Genomic DNA, 24,113 nt, shown 5'->3' on the forward strand with positions numbered 1-24,113 from the left:
TAGCATGATTTATGATGTAAAATGTTAAAGCAAACTTTCACTTGGGTTTTTCTTCTGGTACACCGTGCACGTTCTTTTTGGTTGCTCACTGGATCTGTTTTTTTTTTTATTCAGGAATTATTTATTGCATCGCAGTAAAAGTGGATAATTTATTATTCATACAGACATGAGGTACTAAAGGGGAGAGAGAGCATGTGCTAAAGTAAATAGAAAAATGATTTTATTGAAATTTAATTATATAAATTGTGTGGATGGTTGAGGATGAAAGGGTTGGAAAAGAATTCGTTTGGAGGTTTTATTGAAAACCACAGGTTGAAACAAACATAATTTATTGTTAATAGTCGTGCGGGACGATTGAGTGTGGATTGTAGAAGTGAGGTAAACAACAAAAAGGGATATATGTGGATAAGTGGTGGCTTACTTTCTTGTTTTTCGTCGAAATTGTTTGGTTTTCAATGTAATTTCTCATATATTTTGCAGTCTACAAAAAAAATGAAGAAGAGGCAAATATGTTCAATCTTGCTCTTCATTCCGAATACTCATATTAACATTTGCAATAACTTTAATTCAAAAACGTTCAACTTTAAATCAAACGAATTTGACACTTTCCGCATCATTTTACTTCGGATTCGAGATTCAACTTACAGAATTGTTCGTCAAGTTTCCTTTTTGTCTACACGAATTTACTACCAAAACATAAAACTGCACAAAATATTAGGACATTCACAACAATTATAACATGACATCGGATTACTCGAGCTTTTCAAATAAACTTTTCGAAAAGTTGGATTCAAACCATTCGTAATATAAAGTTGCAAAACTGTACTTACGAGTGTGTTCCTATAACAAATTCGAAGGTTAATTTAAAAGTACTTGCGTTCTATTTAAACTTTTTTAAAAGGCAGTAAAATGTTTTTACGACCATATAAATTTATGTTACCTAACAGAACATAAAAACATATCCAATTTCCAAAAAAAATGGATGGTGAAGGGGAACCATAAAGTTTTGAATAATTTGTAAAGGGATATATACTACTGGAATGCAGGAATGTGGTATGTAAAAATAAAGTTAAAGAGGCGAAATTGTTGTGAATGAAATTCGTACATTTTTTAAATATCAACACGTTTCAATTAAAAACCATTTTTATTGTTATTTTCAATTCCAGCTAGACATTCTTGCAATTTGACAAATAATTAGGATTGATAATTAAAAATGAGTTTAGAAAACATAGAGACTTATGAGTGAATTCGCCAAAACTTTGAACAGTCGGGATTCAAGCCGACGGCGATCCAATCGAGCTATGGCTCAAATGAATTGTCGTTCAATTCTGAGAATATCGTGGAACAACTTTTTTCCAGAAAAAAATTTTTTTGGGCTGTCATGGCCCTTAGAAAATTTTTCTCCGAAGTGGTCGCGAAATAGTTTTTTTATCAATTATTCCAACATGCGAAATGTGAATAGTGTCAAATTGTGCACGTTTATGAAGGTCAATGAGCTGAATATTATTGACCAACAAACGCTGATGTTCGGCCCACACAGCCGTCGCAACAAATGAAAAACCTCGAAAAAAACCGACATTTTTGAAGGGCTCTGGGCGGCTGGGAAAGTTAGTAGCAGGAATCTCTAATCCGGAGTTTTGTGACTAATCCGGACTTTATCCATTGACACCCCACTCGACCATACCCACCGTCCCATAGAAATGGAGTAGATTTTTCACAATGTATCTCAACCCATCAAATTTTGGAGAATCATCGAACTTTAAAGTTCCCCAATAACGTTTTTTCGAGCGAATTTTATTATTTATAGGTTTACGAGTTAATAGTTAGTAAAACTAACTTGATACAGCCAGAAGATGTCTCATAGATTTTTTTTGTCAGACTGACGAAACGAACCAAAATTCTAAAATTTTACTTCATCAATTATTTGAAATTATCTTGGAAACAAGGTGTGCCTGCCTCACGTGTGCGTGTGTGGCAGATTAGTCAATGCTGATGGCCATCATGGGTTATCCTGTAACAAGATGATTGGAAAGTATGCCAGACACGCAGAAATTAACAAGATTATATCGATGGCCTTTAGTGCAGCTGGTTTCCCAAATATACGCGAACCGCCAGGGTTATCTCGACGAGATGGGAAACGACCGGATGGACTGACCAGCTACCCCTGGAGTCATGGACGTTCGTTGATTTGGGACGTTACGGTTGTCGACACTGTTGCGACGTCTTACATCAATGCAACTTCGAACAATAGTGGTGCAGCAGCCGACCAAGCAGAACGAGACAAGCACAACCATTACATCGACTTGAAGAATCAATTCTGTTTCACGCCGCTAGCATTTGAATCTTTTGGATCAATTGGCCCGGAAACTACGTTATTTTTGTCTAAACTGGGGAAGTTGATGAAACGCCAAACGGGTGAGCCAAGGAGTCTAGAGTTCCTCCTTCAGCGTATATCAATAGCAATTCAGCGAGGAAATGCTGTGAGCATTCGCGACACTTACTGTGATAATGATGGTCCTAATTTTTTCAAGTGATATTTTTCTTTCTTCAAGATTGTTGCTCTAAATTATTGAATTGTTGAAGTATTATATTTTATAAAAAAAAAAAAAAAAAAAAAAAAAAATTATTTGAAAATAGTAAATCGACCTCAAAATTGTTTTCCGATTCCACTGTTCGAAGTTTTGGCGAATTGACTCTTATTGCAGCAAATTTGTTATTAAAATTTTATAACCTTTACATAAAGGCGTCGTGACACTTACTAAAAACCGTTGATAGATCGCTTTTCTTGTTTTTACAAGTGGACTTCGATCCACAAACCCTATCACTAATCAAAACAACAGATTTCAAAGTAATTACTATAGCATTCTATAAGCTATAAAGCACTAAACTGAGTATATAGAAGTAAAAACGGACAGATTACGCTTGTCCAACCACTAAAGATCTGCGTAGGGTGTTCAATGTTCAGTCAACGATAAGAATCAGCGATGAATGGCGAAACTTTTTCCTCTGAATGTTAGGGACAAATGCGAGAACAAGGGCAAGGATTCTCTTTCTAAAGTATTCTTGTTGTCCATGGGATGATGACAATATTTTGTGATAGACACATATTTTGTACATCTCTCGGACTGGCAATTAAAGACTCGATTAACAATATAAATATTTTAGCATATCTTTTTATATACAAAACAGTAAAAGCTATTATTAATAAAGTTATTGTCCTTATGAATAGTATCAGTCAGTGTCTGTAGAGATTAAATATTAATACAGCCATTCATTCTGCCGATTGTCCTATTTTGCATTGTTAATATAATTGAATTAACTTCATTTGTCTGTGATTCGTAGAAGCTCTATCACGGCATGACAATAAATGCAATTTCAACAATACATAATACTTGTATCTTGGCATACATTTTGCACATTTGACATCTTATAACGTCTGTGCTGCTAAAAGACAATAAACACTGAAGTAAAATTGGTTAAAGACTTTAGATAATGCAATTCTTTGTTTACAGGTTAGACATAGTTGCATACATTGATCGGTGCTGGTGCTTTCGTTAGCCTAATGTTTGATTAAAATAAGTCACACAATTAAAACTTCTTGAAAAGTTTGAAGCATGCTTCATTTATGTTTACACGCAGTACAAGTTTATCAAAAACCATAGTTAAGTACAAAGCGTATAACCGTCACTATGGCCATCTGCTCTCAGGCATTATTTTAGGTAAAGCTTATTTTTTAATGTCCCAAAATTCATCAATAAAATAAAGGTAAACTGTGGAAAATTTTGGTAGATCTGACAGAATCTGGTGGACCTTAGACAATAATAAGTTCAATAATACAGGGACCGTTCACAAATGATATTACGCCGCCCCACTAGAAAGAAACAGAATTCAAGAAAATATGGCGATTATAAGCAGAAACAATAATAAGATGATGTTGATTTAAACGGGATCTACACTCCTTAAGGTTGAGAATTTCTGGTTTCGATGCCAATATTTTTATGTCGAATTTTCTTTGGGTCAAGGCGAAACGGTTAGGAATACGCAAATATCAGAGATCTGTTCATAAACATTACTATCAACGAACGACATTTCTCCTGAGAGATTGAATTCTGCTGCAAATTTAATTTACAATTCCCTTTAACTTATCTCTCGTATTAGATAATTAATATTTTACGGCCTACGCTATAAAGAATATTTATTTTCTTCTGAGTTACTAATTAAAATATAAACTCGTCTTATACCACAACAATAATTAACCGACAAAACAAAAACAGCGCATTTTTATTATGGTCCCATATATACGTATATCCCATCATAATTTACGTTTTTAAGTTCATAATTTTGATTTGATCTTTTCCAACGCTAAACAAAAGTATATCTAACCGAATGGTGATGAATATAATTTCCATTAAATACGAAAAAGAGCCAAAAACACCCTAGAGAATTTTTAGTGGGGTAAATAAAAAGAATAATATGGAAATTTACAAGCACCCAAAAATGTTTTACCAACACAATCTACATCAATTATTAATAAATTTGAATAATAAAATTTATTTCGTTCCTGATGATGTACACACTTTCGCCAGAAAGGGAGTATAAGTAAATAAAATATGCCAACGAAATAATTAATCGGATCTGTCAAAGATAAATGTGACAATAAAAAAAGCAATGTAGAAAAAACGTACACTATTCGATACCATTAAATAAAAACTGATTAATTAATATGACACAAAAGCGAACACTGAATAAAAAAGAAGTGATCAGATATACTGTGTAACGGATGGAACATTCACTGGAGTTTCCGATGCGTGTTCGGAGCCATATACTTCAGCTTATAGTTGTAATCGGTAAGTTTTTTTTAATGTAAAAAAACAATCACTCAGCATCATTTTCATAAGGTTCGCAAATACAATAAATTCAGATAAAGAAAAAAAAATCTTTTCAAACTTACACTACAAAAGAAAACAGAGAAATGACAAGCTATTTTCATGCTTCAATAACAGCCATCCATGGAGAACTCAATTTAAAGTTTCATGAATGGGTTGGAGAAGAAATTTCAATAAACGTATCTCACATTTTCAACTTTAATAAAATATTGCTCCAAAATATGAACTAAAATGTCATGGCAACACAAATCATAATCAAAATAATTGCTCGTAAATCAATTCTACCGTCATTTTGTAGCAAAACGTCTAATCGTACCAGTGTCCTTTTATAAAAATAAACAGCAAAACAAAGAAAGTAGCAGATTTCGTGGCAAAAGCTAGGATTGAAACGGCAGAAGTAAGAGATTTATTTGGCATATTGTTATACTCATGCTAAAAATACTCGATTTAAGCGCTATAAAGATCTTAACATTTTCAAAAGTACACACGCGGAATTCTGAAAACCGACATATTTTCTGTTTTTGTGTTTTACGCAAGTTCTTGATTTCTCCCTTTAAAAATACATGCAAAAATCACAAAACACTGAATAAACACAAAACTGAAAATGTGTCGGTTTTCAGAATTCCGCGAGTGTACTGTTCTTTCTCTTACAAAGTTGTTAAACTTAAACTTATCCGTCAATAGTTTTCTCCGAATAAGCTGATGAATCCCTTGTATTTCGATAAAATAATGGTTTTGTCATACAATTCAGCAATCAAAACGACACTGTGTGAATCTGACGTCAGCACAATGTCGCCAAATTATATAAAACATAACAACTAGCGAGTGTAACGTGTGCAAATTGCTTGTATAATCTGCTTGCAAAACCATACGGTAACATACTATCGGCTGCTGGTAGATTAAAGAATGTTATAGGTGGTCAGGGGAAGACATTATGGCCGTAAATTTCTTTTAGCACAATATGTTTAATAATTTTAAAAGCCAAAAGTTACCCTAGTTAAAACACAAAACTCATATCATTCCCAAAACAATTTTTCTTTCGTTCGTGTAAAAGCCCGTGTAACCAGCATAACAATTTTCAAAAATTTTCATGTTAAAATATCTTATTATTATGATTATATGCATCCCTTGTGTCCAATCTAATCTAATAAACATACCGCATAGGAACAGGAACAAAATTCTTGCTTATAATGAAATGCAAGCAGGAAAAAGTTTCAACTCTATTTACCCACCGTATTTTTTTTTTGATTTTATGAAAAAAGCTTTCTTTTAAAAACAGTGAAGCACTGATTAAAAGTGGTGATGGAAAATAAAAAACCACTGCCGCTTATACATACGTACACACAACATGAAAACAAAATATGAAAAAAGGAAAGTTATATCACAAATAGCAACGTGGGATCTTTTATGCTTAGTGAATTGTGGGTAAGATAAACGGGAGTAGAACTAACGAGATGCGATTGATATACTCGATTTCTATAGCATCTTAATGTGAATGCATTTTGTTTATAATACAATGTTTGTGTATTGTATGAGCTTCAACGTTGCGATTGTTGTATCTTCATAAAAATTGCATAAAAATGTTTTGAATGCATTTTATATGATGTAACTAGCTAGGTAGCTCTAGTCTAGTTCAACAGCTCTTCTGGGAAGATTGGGGATTTTGGTTACTCAAAATATCAAGATAAATAGTTTTAGTCAGTGGAGCATCGGCTCATGATTCTAGTGGTCACATTTTAAATACATATGCTGATAAAAGATTCCTAACAAAACTTTGAACTTTTTAGGCCAAACTAGGCATTACTTACCCTTCAGCCCAAGGCAGACTTAGATGCAGGTATTCTCGTTCTACCCATTCTTCTAATAATCTACCTTTAAGTGTCTCAAAATCCTAAAATTCTAATGATTTTTTACAGTTATCTGCATAATGTCGAGACATCCTCTGATTTAAAGTATTATCATACGAATGCTAGTGAAAAAAAAGAGTTTGATGAACGATTTAATACAGTGGCGCCGAGTATAGGGGGGCGAGGGGGGCGATTGCCCCCCATGACAATGCAAAAATTCTTTAAATTCCTAGGGTTTTCAACCATTTTTTATCATTTTGTGCTCTTTGCCTCCCATGAGCCCCCCATGAACGAATTCAAAGTCGGCGCCTCTGATTTAATATACATGTGCCATTTTTTTCTAGAAAGGTTTGAACCTTCATCAGTATCTAAAACTGCGATTGAATTAGAATGTAATTTTTTCACCCTTTTCTTCTCACATCATTTCAAACTTATAATTGTATTTCAGATACGAGTAAATTCAATAAACCAGTGAAATGAATCAACGTTTCAACGTTTCGCCACATTTAAAAAAAATATTTTGTATTTTCCCTGACGTACGACATAACACTTTGTATCTAACCATGTACAACATAGTAATTTCCGTCAAACACAGAGTTACATACTGATACAGTGATTTAGCACAAATGTTTTCCTTTGAGATTTTGAATTGCTACAGAAAAATATATTTATACTACTGGATTCATTGTGAGACGACTCATAATGTTCTATTTCTACCATGTTGAATATATTTCTTTTAAAAGCTCTCCTTTTCTTTATATTATGGAGTGGTCTTATTACTCTGCCGTTGAGAGTCTCTATCGACTGAAACGATCGCATCGTTCAAGTTTTAACCATCTGAATCGCCTTCAGTGCTAAAGGTAGTAAAAAATGTAAGTTTTTTCAAAGCTTCACTTTTGAAACTTAACTGTAAATTGCTGAAGAATCACAACTGGTGGTAGTTCCTAATTAGTTCAACAAATTAACTACATTTTCGGTTCGAAGTGTGGTATAACTTAGTTGAATGTAGAAAGCTTTTCATATTCACAATGAATAAGTAAAGTTTAGCATTAACACACCAAGCTTTCATATTGATTCGAATAGATGGCTCTAATACTCGCAAGGACACTGCGTTAGCTTTATTCAAACTTTGTTTTAACCACCAAGTTATTCGAACTCGAACACACCATACTCCTTACTATCTATTGAAGCGAAAACCGGTATAATCGTAGCTGTTAAATGAAATCATTTACTAAAAGCTTTTGAAAGCTCGTCCTTTTCAACGGGATGGAATATTGGATATTTTATACCAAAAACTGGTATAACACATTTTTCATACTTATGTCCTGCATAAAATAATAAGAGCTTTAATCAAAATTGATTTAAATTTGAAATATGATGCAATTTATCCAGTTTTCATGGATATTCCATTATTGTTCTGATTGTAGCTGATTACAAACTGATATCGTTGTAATATTGTATCTGTAGTGATACCCACAATAAAGAGCGTTATTGTCAGGCACTTCGAGATGATTAAGTTTGATAGCGGGGATATTTCACATTTTCAGAGTGTCTCGCTTTTTGTTAAAAATTGGTTGAGGTGGGTGGTTAAAGTGTAAATGTTGTGAAAGAGAAGAGTGGGTTATTTTTTCTGAATTTTCTGGAAATTGTTTTTAATTTTGAAAATTTTACCGAGATTTTTTCTTTCATTCCTAGAATTTTTGTATGAAAATTAACACTTTGTTTGCCATCATCAAGGTTTAATTGAGCTCAAATATTCATTTCAATTTATTGACAATTTTATGTTTTGATTAAATTTTGAAATTGTTTTCATCTGTTTGCGTCCTCGTTCTCTTTTTAAACAGAAATTTCGATTTAATAAAACAGCAGCAATAAAACATTTTTCCCCGTGTCAACTGTTAAACGAACCAATCAATGATCAAATCACCATTTTCAAATGCAAAAAAAATTTCTATTCTATACAATGTAATTCACATTGGAAAAAGGTACGCACCGAAAATGTCCATTTTTATCAACAACAACAAAATAGTCGAAAGGATAGAATGTTTTGTGCTTAAAAAGGCTACACAAAATCGGTGATTAGAAACAATTTTCATGAACCTGTCGTTTAACGAAAAGGGAGAGCTTAAATTCAGATTATTATAAAAGAGCCGGTGAATATCTGGGCTCTTACATCAAAATGTTGATATTAAATTTAACGATATACGCTTTGGAGACGTAGACAACTTCCTTCTGGTTTATTGATTTTGGATGTTTTTTTGTTGTTGAAAAACAGATATTTATCTGTAAAATCATTCGAACTGAACCATTGTTAGACGTTTATAAATACACCCGGAGTATAAATACTCCGGGTGTATTTATAAAATCGAACATTTAAATTCCGGGATTTTGTTTGGGTATAAGATAATATTTTCCCATTTATTGTTCCTGCTAAAACTCTCCATTTTCTTTGAAAACACACACTAGCTCCGTGTTGCACAACATCGATATTTGAAGCACTAGTCTACAATAGACAAATACCGAAGTTTATTTTATATGTGTAATCACTATCTGTATATATGCAAGCTCAATTTTTCAGTGTTCATCATCAGTGCATCCTTTTAGGTTGACATTAAATGAAGGTAGAGGTTTATTACGTAGCATTGTTCCTATTAATGGCATCAACAATTCCTACAATCAGTTGCATTATTTTCGAGTGCACTACTGGATTTAATAACCTAAATTGAAGATAGAATAATTATGGCAAAACCATTACGCTGCAGAATTTCATTAATAGGGGAATTATTCTGTATATCTCTGACTCTGTCAGCTGTATCGATGTGCTGAAGTGTTTAAAAAGTATACAAAAATGTTATGAGTTCTAGTAAACGAAGCGAAACGAACATTTTGAATTTTCACAGCTTCCACCTAAAGAAAAATTGACAAATTATAATCTAAACAATTAAATGAAAAAGGTTCCTGCGGTAACATACTTCCACTTAGCTCATGATTTTCTATTTGAAATATTTGCAAAGACTCACGTATTGGTTTCAGAGTAGGCAGATATTTCCGGTGGGGTTTAATTTTTTCTTTTGCTGCATTTGTAACCCGACTCCACCATCCTCCCTAATAAAATCCTGATTTCAATGGCATCGTAGAAACCAAGTACTAACCCATTTTCATTGACCGCAGGCAGTAAGTGTACGTGTTTTAATCATCGAAACTCCGACAAAACAAACAATAATTAAAGCCTCTCGAATATACAACAAACAATTTACGATTCCATTACTCCACGTACAATGCTATCTCTGTACGATATATGGTTTGTCATTGTGGTTTTGTTCAATTTTACTTTCTCCACATATGAATAGTCTATGCAGTCTCCGCCATTCGATGCACACGAGCAAACAGTACCACTGCCGTCGCCGAATTCATAAATCTCTTCATAGACGGCATAGCTGAAAGACAAATTCACTTACCTAATTCAGTGCCTTTATTGTTCTAATTTGACTAATATTGCTGTTGTTGTGGCTGTACCCGCCGTTATTTTGGTTTAGTTGAATTCGTTTGCGTGCATTGAATGAAAAATAGTGTTGAGGTTGAACAGTCGATTGGCATGCAAAGAGGACTGTTCTGGTTTGCGGTAAACATCGTTCAGTGCTAATTGAACGATGGCAAAATAAAAGGATCGTATTCCAGATATAGGGAAATATGGGACAATAAAGTTTTTGGCTGTTGGGAAAATGAAAGATGAATGACTAAAGTTAGTGGTTGTATTTTTGAGAGTTACATCCTGCCTTTGCAATGTGAAAATTTGACAAAATAAACGGCTGAATGAATCAATGAATAATCAAATCAATTAACAGATAAGACAGGATGCTTTGTTGATACTTTAGCCAAGCAACCGAATTGTGAGTAATGAACACTTAAATAACGTAGTTCTGAGATGGTAGGTTAATTTTTACGCCTGTAGTAGACTGAGGCCAGCCTGTTGGATTGTGAAAGTTGGCACACGCTAGCTACAAATAGTAATCTCGTCTACACAAATTAAAGTATCTGAAATTGATACTCCTTTTCCATTCATGATGTAGAAATGAATAAACAAACAAAACAAACAAACATTAAAAGGTTATTAAACGTTTCGGGGCTATGTTATTGTATAGAAATCATTTGACTCCCAGTTCGTTAAATAAAACTAATTTCGATATCACGTAATGATGTCCCGTAATTGGTGAAAACATTTTCTTTCCCTCTAACGTACAATAATTTCCAAACAGAAGTCTTCTCTAAGCATCTACGAAACTATACGTTCACAGCGAAAGTTAACCCATATCAAAGTTTTATATATAAAAATAATGGCAATCACTTTTGGACAAGAGATATTCGAAAGTGATTGCTTCCACATTCTTTATCGAATGGTGGTGTGCCTTTTAGATATACTTATTTTTCGTTTGTAGATTCTGTCTGAACATTTTCCATCGAACACACATTTGAGTAAAATTCTTTGTCGGCATTTTCTTCAAATCGTTATATATACAAAGTGCTGTCTTATTGCTGAGATGTTGGCATACGAAAGAAAAATTGTACTTTTAGATGTAGACAGCAGTCAGCATCAATGTAGACATGTTGCTCGTTCTCCTTCAACAACAACTATAGAACTGACTTTGCCGGAATTTCCTTTGTCGAAATTTCACTATAGAATAAATTAGTTGCACAAATTTTAGGTAAGACTAATAATATTTCGGAAAGTGCTCACTTTCATATCACACATGGTTCAAAGTAAAACACAACCATATGTTTTAATAGAATTAAGATGCACGTTACTTATTACAAATTCAATAAGATCGATCAAATTTAATCTTCATTAAGAATGTGTTAAGGTAAACAATGCAACTACAACATCTACCGCCCCAGCCCCACCTACCTATAGCGTTATAATACAAATAGAACGTGATAAATCAGTTATATCTAATATTTATAGGCACCGACTCGCTTCGAAATTATTTCCCGTAACCGACGTACACGTATTTAAGTGAGCTCTAATAAACCTCTTCTGCAGATACGAACCAAATTAGTGAAGATATACAGCTAACTGTAATACATACACAGAGAGAATTCGCATTATTAAATTTTGTAGATAAAACTCATTGGAGCATGGTTATTAATTTACTCAAATTCTACCTTTGTAATCCTTTTGTTTTCAGGTGTTTCTGAAATTGTTATACAGTCTACCTGCTGCTATAACCCATAAGTATCGATTTTATATGAAATATGAATAATTCAATTATTGATACATAATTGCACTTTTCATGCAAGTGTATCGGTAATTTCGTTTTGTTCCTTACGTTACATTTTCATCAGAATTTTCATCAAATTTTGTGACTACGAGATAGTTGTTACACTAGTTTATTATGTCATTTGAGTACCATATACTTAATGTTCCACTAACAATATATATACACCGAGTTTTGTTACAATATTTTACCAATTATTATGGAAAATCACTGTAAAATTATCCAGTTACGACGTTATTTTCGTATGTAGTTGCGAATGTGTTCAAGGAACACATTATAGTCAGACAAGTTCAAAGTATATTATAAGTCAGGAGGCTAAAAGAAATCTTTCATGTACAACTAATTAATTACAAGATCCGACAATCTCAATTAAAACAGTTTCTAGCCCAATTTGTAACTTATATATAACAAACGCAAGTCTCGCGCAGAGAAAACCATTAACTCTCGACTTAGAGAAATCTTATATCTGAACACATGACTTGACTTTTGAACACATGACTTGACGTTTTCCAAAAATCACTACACCTTATTGTATTGTAATGACACGAATCCAAAAATGTTTCTCTGGTGCTCCTAATGCTAGCTTCTAGAAAAAGACAAATTGTGTGGGCGTTGAAGTGAGCATTTGACCCACAAGTTTTTTTTGGTTCAATACATGATTCAATAGCGTACTTTTGTGCACTTTCGTGAGCTCTTTCAAAGTACTTAAGTCAAAAAATATAATCTTAGATGTTGGTCGTAGGAATCGAAGGTGCGTGGCTGTAATAATATAGTTAAGGGAACATTACAAACGAATAATATTACTACTTTTGCAATATTATAACATTTTCATGTTTGGTGTGTTGGCATAACCAAATCGTTGATTTTTGTCTGTTCCTTATTTTTACATTAATGTTGACAGTGACTAAGTTAGAGAGTGTTTGTATGCTGGTGGATTTGAGAGTATAATTGATTTGGATTAGTATGCGAATTCAAAGTGTTGGGCGAATTCGCGAATTTCAGTTTTTACGCTCAAAGTGAAAAAATTTAAATAAATCTAAAATTTCTGATTATTGCATTAATTTAATCATATTGTTGTTATTACGTAATGCAAAATCGAAATTTTACTCAATTTTTTACTACGTTTTCATCCATTCCATAAACAACCTCTAAAACTGAAAGTGCGCTAATGTTACGATAAAATTGCATTATAAGCTTATCACATTCTCGTGAATTTTCTGCTTATTTTTGGAAATGGTTGACACAAAATCGAATCTCGATAGCCCCTGCAATTAACATTTTTCATCGCTCCCACTTCATTACTTTAAAAATAAAATAAGTAAAGTCGCCAGTTTATTAATTATAACCTCTTTTTCTGTAATATCCCGCTTCTTCCAAAACTAATTATCTGAAACCAATCATTGTAAAATACCTTTTTAGCATCAACAGTCTTCGATAAAACTTGTTAGGAAACCTTTATTATTTGACTTGATCAATTAATTTACCTGCAGTAAATACATAATTGTAATCTTTTATTCCTGAGTTAAGCTCTAAATATCTTTATAAAGTTGTAAGACATTATGGTCTACCATTGTGAATGTACAAGTACATGTAACGTACGTACGTATATAAAATACTGATGCTCTGAGAACATTAAGTTACCTAATAAAGCGAAAGGGCATTAGCAAGTAAGGAAGTTATAAAATAGTAATTGTTTTTTTTTATGAGATATTAAATCGAAAGTACATTGAAGTACTACATTTATAACTAGTAAAGTAAGTCAAACAATTTAAAATTGTAACTAAGAATAAAATGCGGGATAAATATGTTCCAACTATAAAATTCTGTTCATTGTAAGTACAGCGTTAATTTAATAATATTTCGGAAAAAGTATATGAGATCGACAGTCGTGTGTTATGTGTTGTATACTCCTATGCTATTATAGATAGCTTACCATACAAGCACATTTTAAGAAAATAAGTATCTTAACCGCACACAGTTTTGATGTTGTTCAATTTGAACCCTAAAATAGCTAAAAACATTTATTTATTGCATCAAATGAATTGTTTTCTGAGCATCTTTAAGTTGAGCTCTTGAATGATTTACTGGATTGGTGACAGTGAGAATGTTCTGGAAAATTTATCAAATGAAAAGCTACAGTCTATGTTTTCAACTTGTGTAATGGCTTGCTTGATTTGTATACATTTATAGATATTTATGACTTTTGATATTTATTATGATACTCCAATTCTTATTACGACTTCATTTTAAGTGAACGAATTCTTAAAAACTCGATGTTTTTAAACAATTTTGCGATATTGGCAACTTGAGCCTTACCAAAGTACCACCGTTGGTATTATAACTTTTCGATTTGTCGAATATTTGACAAACATCAAAAATCTATAAGAATTTAACCAACAACATTACTTTAAACCGAACGTTTCCATGGAAACGATAATCGTGAAAATGTGCATTTTTTCTATAACATTGTTCATAGACCAGAGTAGAAAATGCATGCAAGTAAATGATTACTTTTTTAAAGAACATGTCAAATGCAGTTTTTTATTAAACAAACGTTGGGTTTTAATACGCCAGAGTTGCATATGTCTGACAGACATTTTAATAGTACTCTTCGAAATTGCTCACGGCGCGGCGAGGCTCACAGGCATAAAAATAATAAATAAGATAAAGCAAATAATGCGATTTTCCACTTTTACGAACAATGCAAATTATTTTTACAAAATAGATATAGGGATAGAGCAGTCGCCTAGGACCTATCTCGTTCTTCAACAACCAATTCTTTAAATTTTAGGAAAAGAATAAAAAAAAACGAATATGAACTCAAACTCTCTGACGAAACTTTTTACGTTGTACAATATTAGCGGTAAAATTTCTATATAGCGAAAGCTTGCCGAAATTTACATTCAAATGATTAAACAATACTGGCTGTTGTAGTAATAATATAAAATTAGAACGCCAAACATATGTTATTTCAGATTCAAGTGAAATATTTGCTCTTTATTACGTTCAATTAAAGTTGCAAATGAAACTTAAACGAAACTAAAATTAAATTTCATTCAATTTCGTTAACTAAATAATAATTTCTCTTTCCTTTTTTATTACAGGTAAGCTTCTTGTCTCTACAATTTTCAAACTGTTGATTAGTTTCACTGGGTACAAATTAAAGATAAACATGCAAGTAAGTTGTACTCTAAAGTTTTTGAGTGTCCAATTACCATTCAATTAACAAGTTGAAAAAGTAAGGAAATAATGAGGATGGAAATCGGTATTTTGTAAATGTAAAATGCAAATAAAATCTTGATTCATACGGGCTGAATAAAGAATGAATCAGGTCTTAAAGTTAAATTCAAAATAAGACCTAAAGTCAATTCAAAAAACATAAATGAGAAATCGGATTTATGTTAACATGTATTTAAACTTGCTTGGAAATCTGTTGTTTCGACTAGTGAACAGATTGTAACTGAATAGTGAAAACTAAAATTTTCACGCAATCGAGTACATTTTACTACGAACTTCAGTATCACCGCATAAAATCGAAATGCTACCATTGCGTATCTGTGGCATATAAAACCCTTTTCATGCTGCATTCGTCAAAAAACGTACTTTTATTATTTATGCACGCCTTTCGATGCCGTCAGCATGTAATAGTCACTTACATGCTTGCGGGTCGAAAATCGTTCTTTTCATCGAATTTCATGAGCGTGTAAAATCCATTATTGATTACTTCGCCTCGGATCAACAATAATCACACGTAAACTCTATTTTTCAATCTTTTTATCCCTTGCCAAATAGTTATTACTGTTGGTTACAAAAGCCTTCACATATCAATTGCATGCAATTTAATATGTATGCAAGAACAGCAGTTAAAAATCTTCGCTTGTTTTGGTCGTCGTTCTTCATCACAGATAATTAGCTGATTCTAAAGTTAATGTAGTAAATTTATACTTCAATTTATTTTTGAGATTGTTGGCAAAACTAATAGAAAATATTTTCAGATTTTTTTTAAAATGGTAATACCTTCTTCCCCATTTGAGCATATAATGTTGCCACTATATAAAACATTCATGTAGCAGTGCATACAAACGGATGCCACAAAGTCTTCCTTTTAAGTTATAAACAAAATGTACTTTGCATTACAAATTTTCCGCTGCAGTACTTTCATCAATTTCAATAAAGTTCAGTAACATTGTAAAGAACAACTAAATGCAAAAAGTTTACAATTTTTCTGCGGTTTCTTTTGTATGGGCAACACTAACAACTTCTTGATTTAATTTTCTACCATTTCTGATATTAATTTTGTTTTCGTTTTCAACAAACCCAGACTTTACCTATTTCGCTGAAACACTTCACTGGTTTCATTTGTAGGTATGAATGTTCGTTTGAGCATTTCAGTTTTGTGTAGATATATTGTAATATATTCTATATTCTATCCAGTTCATCCAGTTCGGAACAAATTAGATTTTTGTTGGAATAAATTTTTATTTAACTGACCATTAAAACTTTTTTTTTTGTTTTTGAAAAAACCATCAAGTAACGATTCCCATTGGCAGAATCGAAATCAAGAGAGAAACCTAATATTATTATATATACACAAACAGACCTCCTGTGTGTGTGTATATAGCTTTGATATTTGTTCATTTTGTCTAAACTAAATAAATTGTTCGAATAAAATTTTGCACAACTCTGAGACCATATAATAAAATTCAGCTGGAAACCAAATGAGAATTGCTATATATCTACTGTGTCCGTTAGCACATGTAACGAGAACGAAAAACTTTTCGTTTGCTTCAATTTCCAATATAATAGAACATTACACATTGAGAGTGAATTCAACGTTAAAAACACACACAAAAAAATTATCTTCTTTTGTACCGAAAGTGTTTTAATTTATATTTCAATTAGTTCGCTTGAATAGAAAATTTAAAGGGAGCAACAAAAAAAAACTCTGGAAAACAGAAGAAAAATGAGCCGAAAAAAGGAAATTTAATGGCTTTTTTAATTATAAGAATTCATTTATGTTTTCTCTATTTAAAGAATTTAAGATAATATTTGAGAATTTCTTTTTTTATGTCTAATTTAGTGTCGCTTAGGACAATTATTGTGTGTTTGCAAATTGTTAGAAAAATAATGGTACAATGTGGGTGTAATCGGGCGAAATTAAATTAATTGTGACTGGAAGTTCGCTTTTGCTCACATATTTTCCTCGAACGGTTGGAAGTGTTAAATTTTAGCTCAGCCAGGCTATATATATGCTCTGACAACTGACTGAATAAAACACCGTTTCGGGTAGAATTCTTTTGTTTCTTCTTTTTTATTTAAATTTTTTAGCCGAGTTCTATATTCGAATATTTTTCAACCAACATGAATTCAACTCCTTACATTTTTAATAGTGGGATTGGTTAAATATACACCTGAAGTTTCTTTCGAATACAATCCATATGGCTCAGGTTCTGTCACTGCTGATATGTTGTGACTGTCTGTTTAAGTGACATTGTTTACTTAACCTCAAATTATCATTAAAATTTATTTGCCAATTTTTTTAAGATGATCGCAGTAAATTATTAACTGAAGTGGAACCGTAAACGTTACATTAATTTGTTTAGAAACTTTCCATCAGATATGTCCATTAGCTACTTCGTAGGTTGTTCTATTATCTCCTACCTACACAGAATTTTATTTAAATTCTTTTCCTCCTGAAGAAGTTTAACCTTCATCGGATTCATCTTGAATTAATATGTCCACATTTCTGATGATTTTGAAGGTTTTCAAATTTTTGTCTGGACCCAAGGATGGCATTTATTACTTTTTCAAACGGAAAAAATTCTCTGAAAATAAATTCCATCCATTTCACGTTAAAATTTTTCCTCTTTTTATCGTAAACAAATCTTTTCTCCGTAGATTTCCATGTCACATAATCGAAAGTATCTGAATGAAGAATGAAATAAACAGAAATTGTCATATTACATTTGCATGAACAACTCAAATATAATCGCAAAACTTTTGCCCCAATAGGAACATTTTTATATTTTTCGAAATTTAGCAAACCGAGAAAACATTTTCGAAAAACTTTCAATAAAATCGGATATCGGATATATTCAGTAACTTCCATTTTACCTGAAACTTTTAAAGTCACAGTTCACAGATTTTTTCTGAAGACATAATTCACTCAGAAAAATTACTTTCGACATTGTTCACCATCTGGGATACTGTTGAATTAATGCAATTTTTCTGTGAATTCGAATATAAACAAAACAGAATCAACAATGCAAACGTATGATATGCAATTTGAATGGAATACTGTAAGACTCATTTTCTAGTTATAATAACCGTAATTCTATCTATTGCAAAGAAGGCCAATACACTAATGCCACATCTACAGTTTCGAAGCAAAATGGAGAAACTGAATCCAATTTATCGGACGATTGGAAACATAATGTTAGTCTAGTTCAAATATATATGGTGCATGTGGTAGGATATCACGTATAAGATAATTTTGGTATATTGCGAATTGGATTAATTTCTTTTGTTAGTAAAGCGTACATACATATCCAGAGAACCAGGTTCTCGGGTATATATACATTGTTGATGAATAAGCGAAAAATTTACTCCAGCTTTTCACTTAATGTTCGATCCAATAATTTCGCAATATTTCATTGCAAATGTTTCTCTAGGAAAATGGTTCTTTCTATTCACATTTAACAAATTTTATATCAAATGACGCCAGAACAAAAATAAATTTATCTCTTTTAAAAATCGGTTAGCGTTAAAAACGGATGTAGAAAAATGAAAATTGTTCGTTTTAAAAATTTCTGGACAAAAATTTGTGACGTTATTACAACTGTGCTACTTTCATATAGTCTGTCAAGAGTTTAAAGATGAAAAAGTGTCTTCTTTTCGCAGTGGTTGAGGCATGACTTTTGTCGGGAACATATTGTACTGTACTGACGATGGATGTAGTTTTTTTTAAAAATTATTTCTCATATGTACGATTAACTCAATTTTTTTTACATTTGATTTTATCTCTGCTGTACAATACAGTCTCTTGAATCACAATGAAATGGTTGTATTGACAGATATGTGACAGCAAACTATTCGAGTTGTAAGAAATACAATTGAGGCCGGTACAATGTCGAAAAGTTATGTTTTCAAGGGTTATCATCCATCAGGTTTTCCTTATTTCTGTCAAATTGATCGAGATAAGCCATTCTATGGACATTATATTTATATGTGCAAGAGTGGATACATGTAGAAAAATACAAACACAAATGGAAATATGTGTCCAAGCAATAAAAATACCAGTATCTCGGCAGAGAAAATGAGAAAAAATGCGCTCCCAGTACAGCTTATGTAAATATGGTAGTGAGAAAAAAAAACATTTAAATTTTTCAAGAAAACTTTTGCTACTGTTAGCAGTACCTAGCTATGCGGGTAATTAAATAGACAATCTTAGAACCATCATCGGTGGAAAGGGTCAATGTTACTTTGTCTATCAAAAATAGTTTCTTTCTGTCATTTGCAAATTCAGTTTTGTTGCAGATTTTTTTTTCAATTTGCCGCACATGCAAAAAATGGAGCTCATCGCTAAATTACGTTTCTTTAATAAGTGATAGTCTGCGTCTACCACCGCATGGTAACAAATGTCCTTCAGACAACGTTTCTTTCTCACTTTTTTTTTGTTTTTCAATCGAATTATTGAATCCAAATTCGACTTGATTCGCATTGTAATCTTTTCGATCCTGCCATTCCAATAAAATTGAATTGAATGTTAGCTTAAACTGTAGAAAACCATCGACAAAACCAAGCATTTCAAATTGAATTTCATAACCACATGTTACATGAAAATGTTTGCTCTACCGAACACGGGTATCATTGAACTGACTTTGGTGAAGTTTTCTTTTAATTTAAAAGAGACATTTGATTTTCGTCTATACAGCTAAATTGTACGATAAGTTCAATCAAATGAAATTATTTTAGCAAAGTTCAAGTTAACTCGAAGGTAAATAAGTATGTAAACTGCACACGTTATTACACATACATGAAGTGCATGATACCTATTGCATGGGGGCATGCACGTTCTATAGTTGAGTCTTGTTCAAACATTTTTTTTTTTTTTGAAAATGCTCCTCTTCGTATATATATTATCCATTCATTATAAACGCTGTTGATGGAACTGAACCAATGATAAATCATATTATAAACGTTTCAGAATGTTGTAAGCATTGTGATCGACCATGTGTAATAATAGAGTGAAAAAATTTCCGTTAAATGCCAACGATATGAAAAATGAGTGAACATAAAGTGAATAACATGATACCCCGTTTGTTCATAATAAAAAAAAATCTTTTAGTGGAAAAATGGTTTTTTATGAGCGAACGTTATGTAATATGTGCGAGTTTTAAAAGAATTGTGTGAAAATATTCTTTTATGTGCAATTTATTATACCTAAACTCTTGCCGAAACTGTAGTAGTTCTTCGGGTAGCAGTGGCGGTTCTGAATTTGACATAACGATCATAACTGATATGGTTGGGTTGAAAAAAAAGAAGTTTTCCTTCGAGGTAATTGTTTAAAATTAATTGACCTTAGAAAGTTTGGGATAATAGAAGAAGTGTACGCTGCAGATAAGTAATTTCTCTCGATTATGAACTTTTTCTTTGATAGAAAGTTAATAAAAAGAATTAATTACACTGCTGCCTTAAACTCTTCACTAAACTCACTAAACTTCAGCTTCGAAAACTTTTTAAATCGAACTTCTTTTGACCATTACATGCAGCCCTCACCTAATGTACAATGTTTTCACATGTAGGATTCTCAATTCTATTGTATATTGTGTTCAACGAAACAAACTTATTTTATTTAAAATTAAAGAGAATAGTTTTTTAATTTTCCGCTAACCGAAAGCGCATAAGCAGCTTTGTGTCCCTAGGCGATTTTACATTTTCCTTTGTCTTTTGAAACGTAATACTCATCTGCTACCAATAAATATTAATAAATTCAGTTAGAAACTGTTTGCATTAGTTTCTGGTCAGCTCAATGAAATAAGGACAGAGTTGTTACTGTTTAAGTCAGACAGATGAAAATACAGGTACAAACAATCTTACATTTTCACTCGATTTCAATTAGTCCTTTGCGTTCACAGTTTTTTTTTACCAATTTATTTACCAGAATCTCCACGTTGCAGGGGTGATGCACTATCCAATTAAGCTATTGTACACAATTTTCATTTCAAATTATGTTGAGTTGTGTCAATGTATATCGTCATAATGTATACTGTACATTGTACAGTCTGGCACTTTTGTTATTTTGACAAATTTTGTAGTTTAGATGTTTTGATGCTGATTTCTCTGTATAAAACAGAACAGTTTTCCGATCTCTTTGCTTAACTTTGTTGTTGTTGTCGACAACAGATGAATAGACCTTTCCAGGAAACAAAGTTTAAACTTAAGTTTTTGTCATTTTAATTGTAACGAGCTGTAATTTCTTAAAATGAATTGGTTCAACTTGAATACTGTAAACACCAGATGAGTCATTCAAACGAAATGCTAACGTTTTCAATTCGAACGGAAGGAAAGCCATTTCATATCCATTGTAAACCTTGGCATTTTATGAAGGCCATTCAAAGGATAAAAACCATTTCAATCATAAAACCGAAAATAGTAAAATTCATCCAAAGTCCCATTATTCAATTTTATTGCAAATGTATGATAATTCATTCCACTTACAATGCCAATATGATACCCAGTTACGGTTAATAGTCTCTCACACAGCCATCGGAATAAAGTAAATAACCATTTTGTTTACATAAAATTCGGAAATTGTTTATTTGCCCATAAAACTTTTCACATTTCTATCTTAAAACAATAAAATCTGTACTTACTCCTAACTTAATTTCCACTAAAAACTCGTAAATGTTTCTTGTTGGAAAAGTAATTGCCAAAATGCACATCCAACAATCTGTTATTGTAACATTTTCACATCATTGATTGAATTATTTCGAAACGAGTATAGTTGCTACACTACACGGTACTATTATCACAGTGAGCCAGGCAGTAGATTGAGTTTATTTTTATTATTTTTGAAAACATAAATTTCATTTCCTTTTGGCAGTCTATTTCATTAAATTCTGGTAATTCGCTTCTTGTTTCGAGTTTTTTATTTTTTCAGAACGAAAGTATCTTCGTTTATTGCTTTTGTAATGAAAAGTTCTGATATGAAGACAGATAGAAAGATTTTCTGGAATGATATACCGTCATTTGATCAAAATTTGATCAAGTGGGCGCGTGGGAGGCATCTAACAACTACCCTTCCGAAGTATTTAATGAATCTCAAAGTTTCAAATACTTTTCACTTGTAATCCCACTCATCACAACACCCTATTTTCATTAAGCCAAAGACAGAATCAAAAAAACTACTTACAACAATCAAATGTGGTTATAATGTTTCTTAATGGCATTTATGTGTTTGCTCAGTCAACACAAAACTGTTGATTTGTCACAAGAATTGCGCCAACTAAACTACCACAAATTGGATGTAATGAAATTCGTTCCACAAAACCACATTCATAGAGCATATTATATGCTTGAATAATTGATATGAAAGTTAATTTTACCAGAGAACTTAATAAAAGTTAAACCAACAAATTAATTCGATAATAATCATCATGAACGGTCTTAAAATGGATACGTATGTATATTCGTTCGCTGGTTACAATCAAAAGTTAAAAAAAAAAATTAATTACGTTTCTCGGCTTCTGTGTAGGTTTTAGCCAGAAACTTTTATCGCTATTCTACATTGTTATTCCACAAAATTATTCTGCGAATTAAAATTGAAGACTAGTTATTAAACAAATTCTGGCTGGCGAGCTGGTTGGTGTGCATTTAAAATTGTAGGAATGAAATATTGAAAAGCTTTCTTTTACTTTTTATTGTAATTTTACTTAAGGCAAATTACTTGCATCACATTTGAATATTCTGTGTAATGGAAATTAAAGTTTTTAGTGACTTTTGAATTTTTGTCATGAGAAGTTCTTACTTGCAGCGTCAACTCATTTCAATAATGGACTATCGAACATGAACCCACCCTAATATCAACATCAAAATCATAATTATCGAAGTCGTTATTAGCCAAATAGAACTAAGCTCTAAATTCAAAAATCATTGTTAAACATTGACATTACTTTAATAATTAAGTCACACAACTAGCTGAACTGGCGTGCAAAATAAGACGTTACCAACTTTACCTATGAATAATTTATGACTTCATTTAAAATAAATATTTTACGTTCTGGACTTTAATGTAAAATGCTGCACAAAGTGACTGAAAGGGGATTTTACAGTATTCTTGACTAAGTCGTAACCTCCTACTAAATTTTGGGCGATATTTTGAAAGTCGAGCTTTTAAATGTTTCAGACAACAGACGATTAACAATCGTTTTTTTTTTAATTTTCATAATCATATTAGCTGCAAATTCATTCAACTAACTTCTGAAAAATCGATTTTCTCTTGCGAGGTAAATAAGCTTCATCAGAAATATTTTGGAGACAACGACAATTGTTACCGTACGTTGCGTACGAACATACAACAACATAAAACTTAATTAAAGACTTGTGTATGATTAGATGAATTAACCTGCCACAGAGAATGTAGTCGTCGAAATTCTTCAACAAAACATGTCGCCCCACACTTGGAACAATGTTTCAAAGAAATGTTTCGATGAGGGGGAAAAAATGAAAATTCGCTCATTGTATGCCTGGTAAGGCTGCCGCGGAAATGTTATTAATGCTTAATAAAGGATGTTTGAACGTTTTTATTATAAATTTCAATTCATTATGTATATCCATGGTATTTACACAGCACGGAGATTAATTAATAAAATAATGTATAAACTTGCAAACACGCAAAAGTGTTTTCTCTTCGTGAAAGTGTTAAAGAGGGAGTGTCACATTTCCTCCATTTTACCATTTCGTTTCATTCATTTTCAGTTTGTACGCCATGATTTACTGGTGAATCATTGGAAATGTTTAGCATTCTTTTTCTTTTATTTTAACGTAACCATTCCATTGGAGTTTTTGTGTTTACTTAAGGGAAAAGTTATAATTTTATTATGGAA

The 24,113-nt window shown here is 32.0% G+C and overlaps 1 protein-coding gene across 6 annotated transcripts in view; it reads left to right on the forward strand.

Annotated features, from left to right (window-relative positions):
• LOC119075844 (neural-cadherin) overlaps window positions 1-24,113 on the forward strand; it is a 280,539-nt gene that overhangs the window by 167,337 nt on the left and 89,089 nt on the right. The window contains exon 1 of one of the 6 annotated variants that reach the window (XM_037182396.1): window positions 4,607-4,847. The exons of the other annotated variants lie outside the window; for them this stretch is intronic. Coding sequence (XP_037038291.1) covers window positions 4,781-4,847 — 67 coding nt within the window. The 5' untranslated portion in view covers window positions 4,607-4,780. Of the gene's footprint in view, window positions 1-4,606; window positions 4,848-24,113 lie in introns of those variants that run through there. 6 annotated transcript variants of the gene reach the window in all.

The sequence above is a fragment of the Bradysia coprophila genome, unplaced genomic scaffold (assembly GCF_014529535.1).
Source record: "Bradysia coprophila strain Holo2 unplaced genomic scaffold, BU_Bcop_v1 contig_232, whole genome shotgun sequence".
Lineage (NCBI taxonomy): Eukaryota > Metazoa > Arthropoda > Insecta > Diptera > Sciaridae > Bradysia > Bradysia coprophila.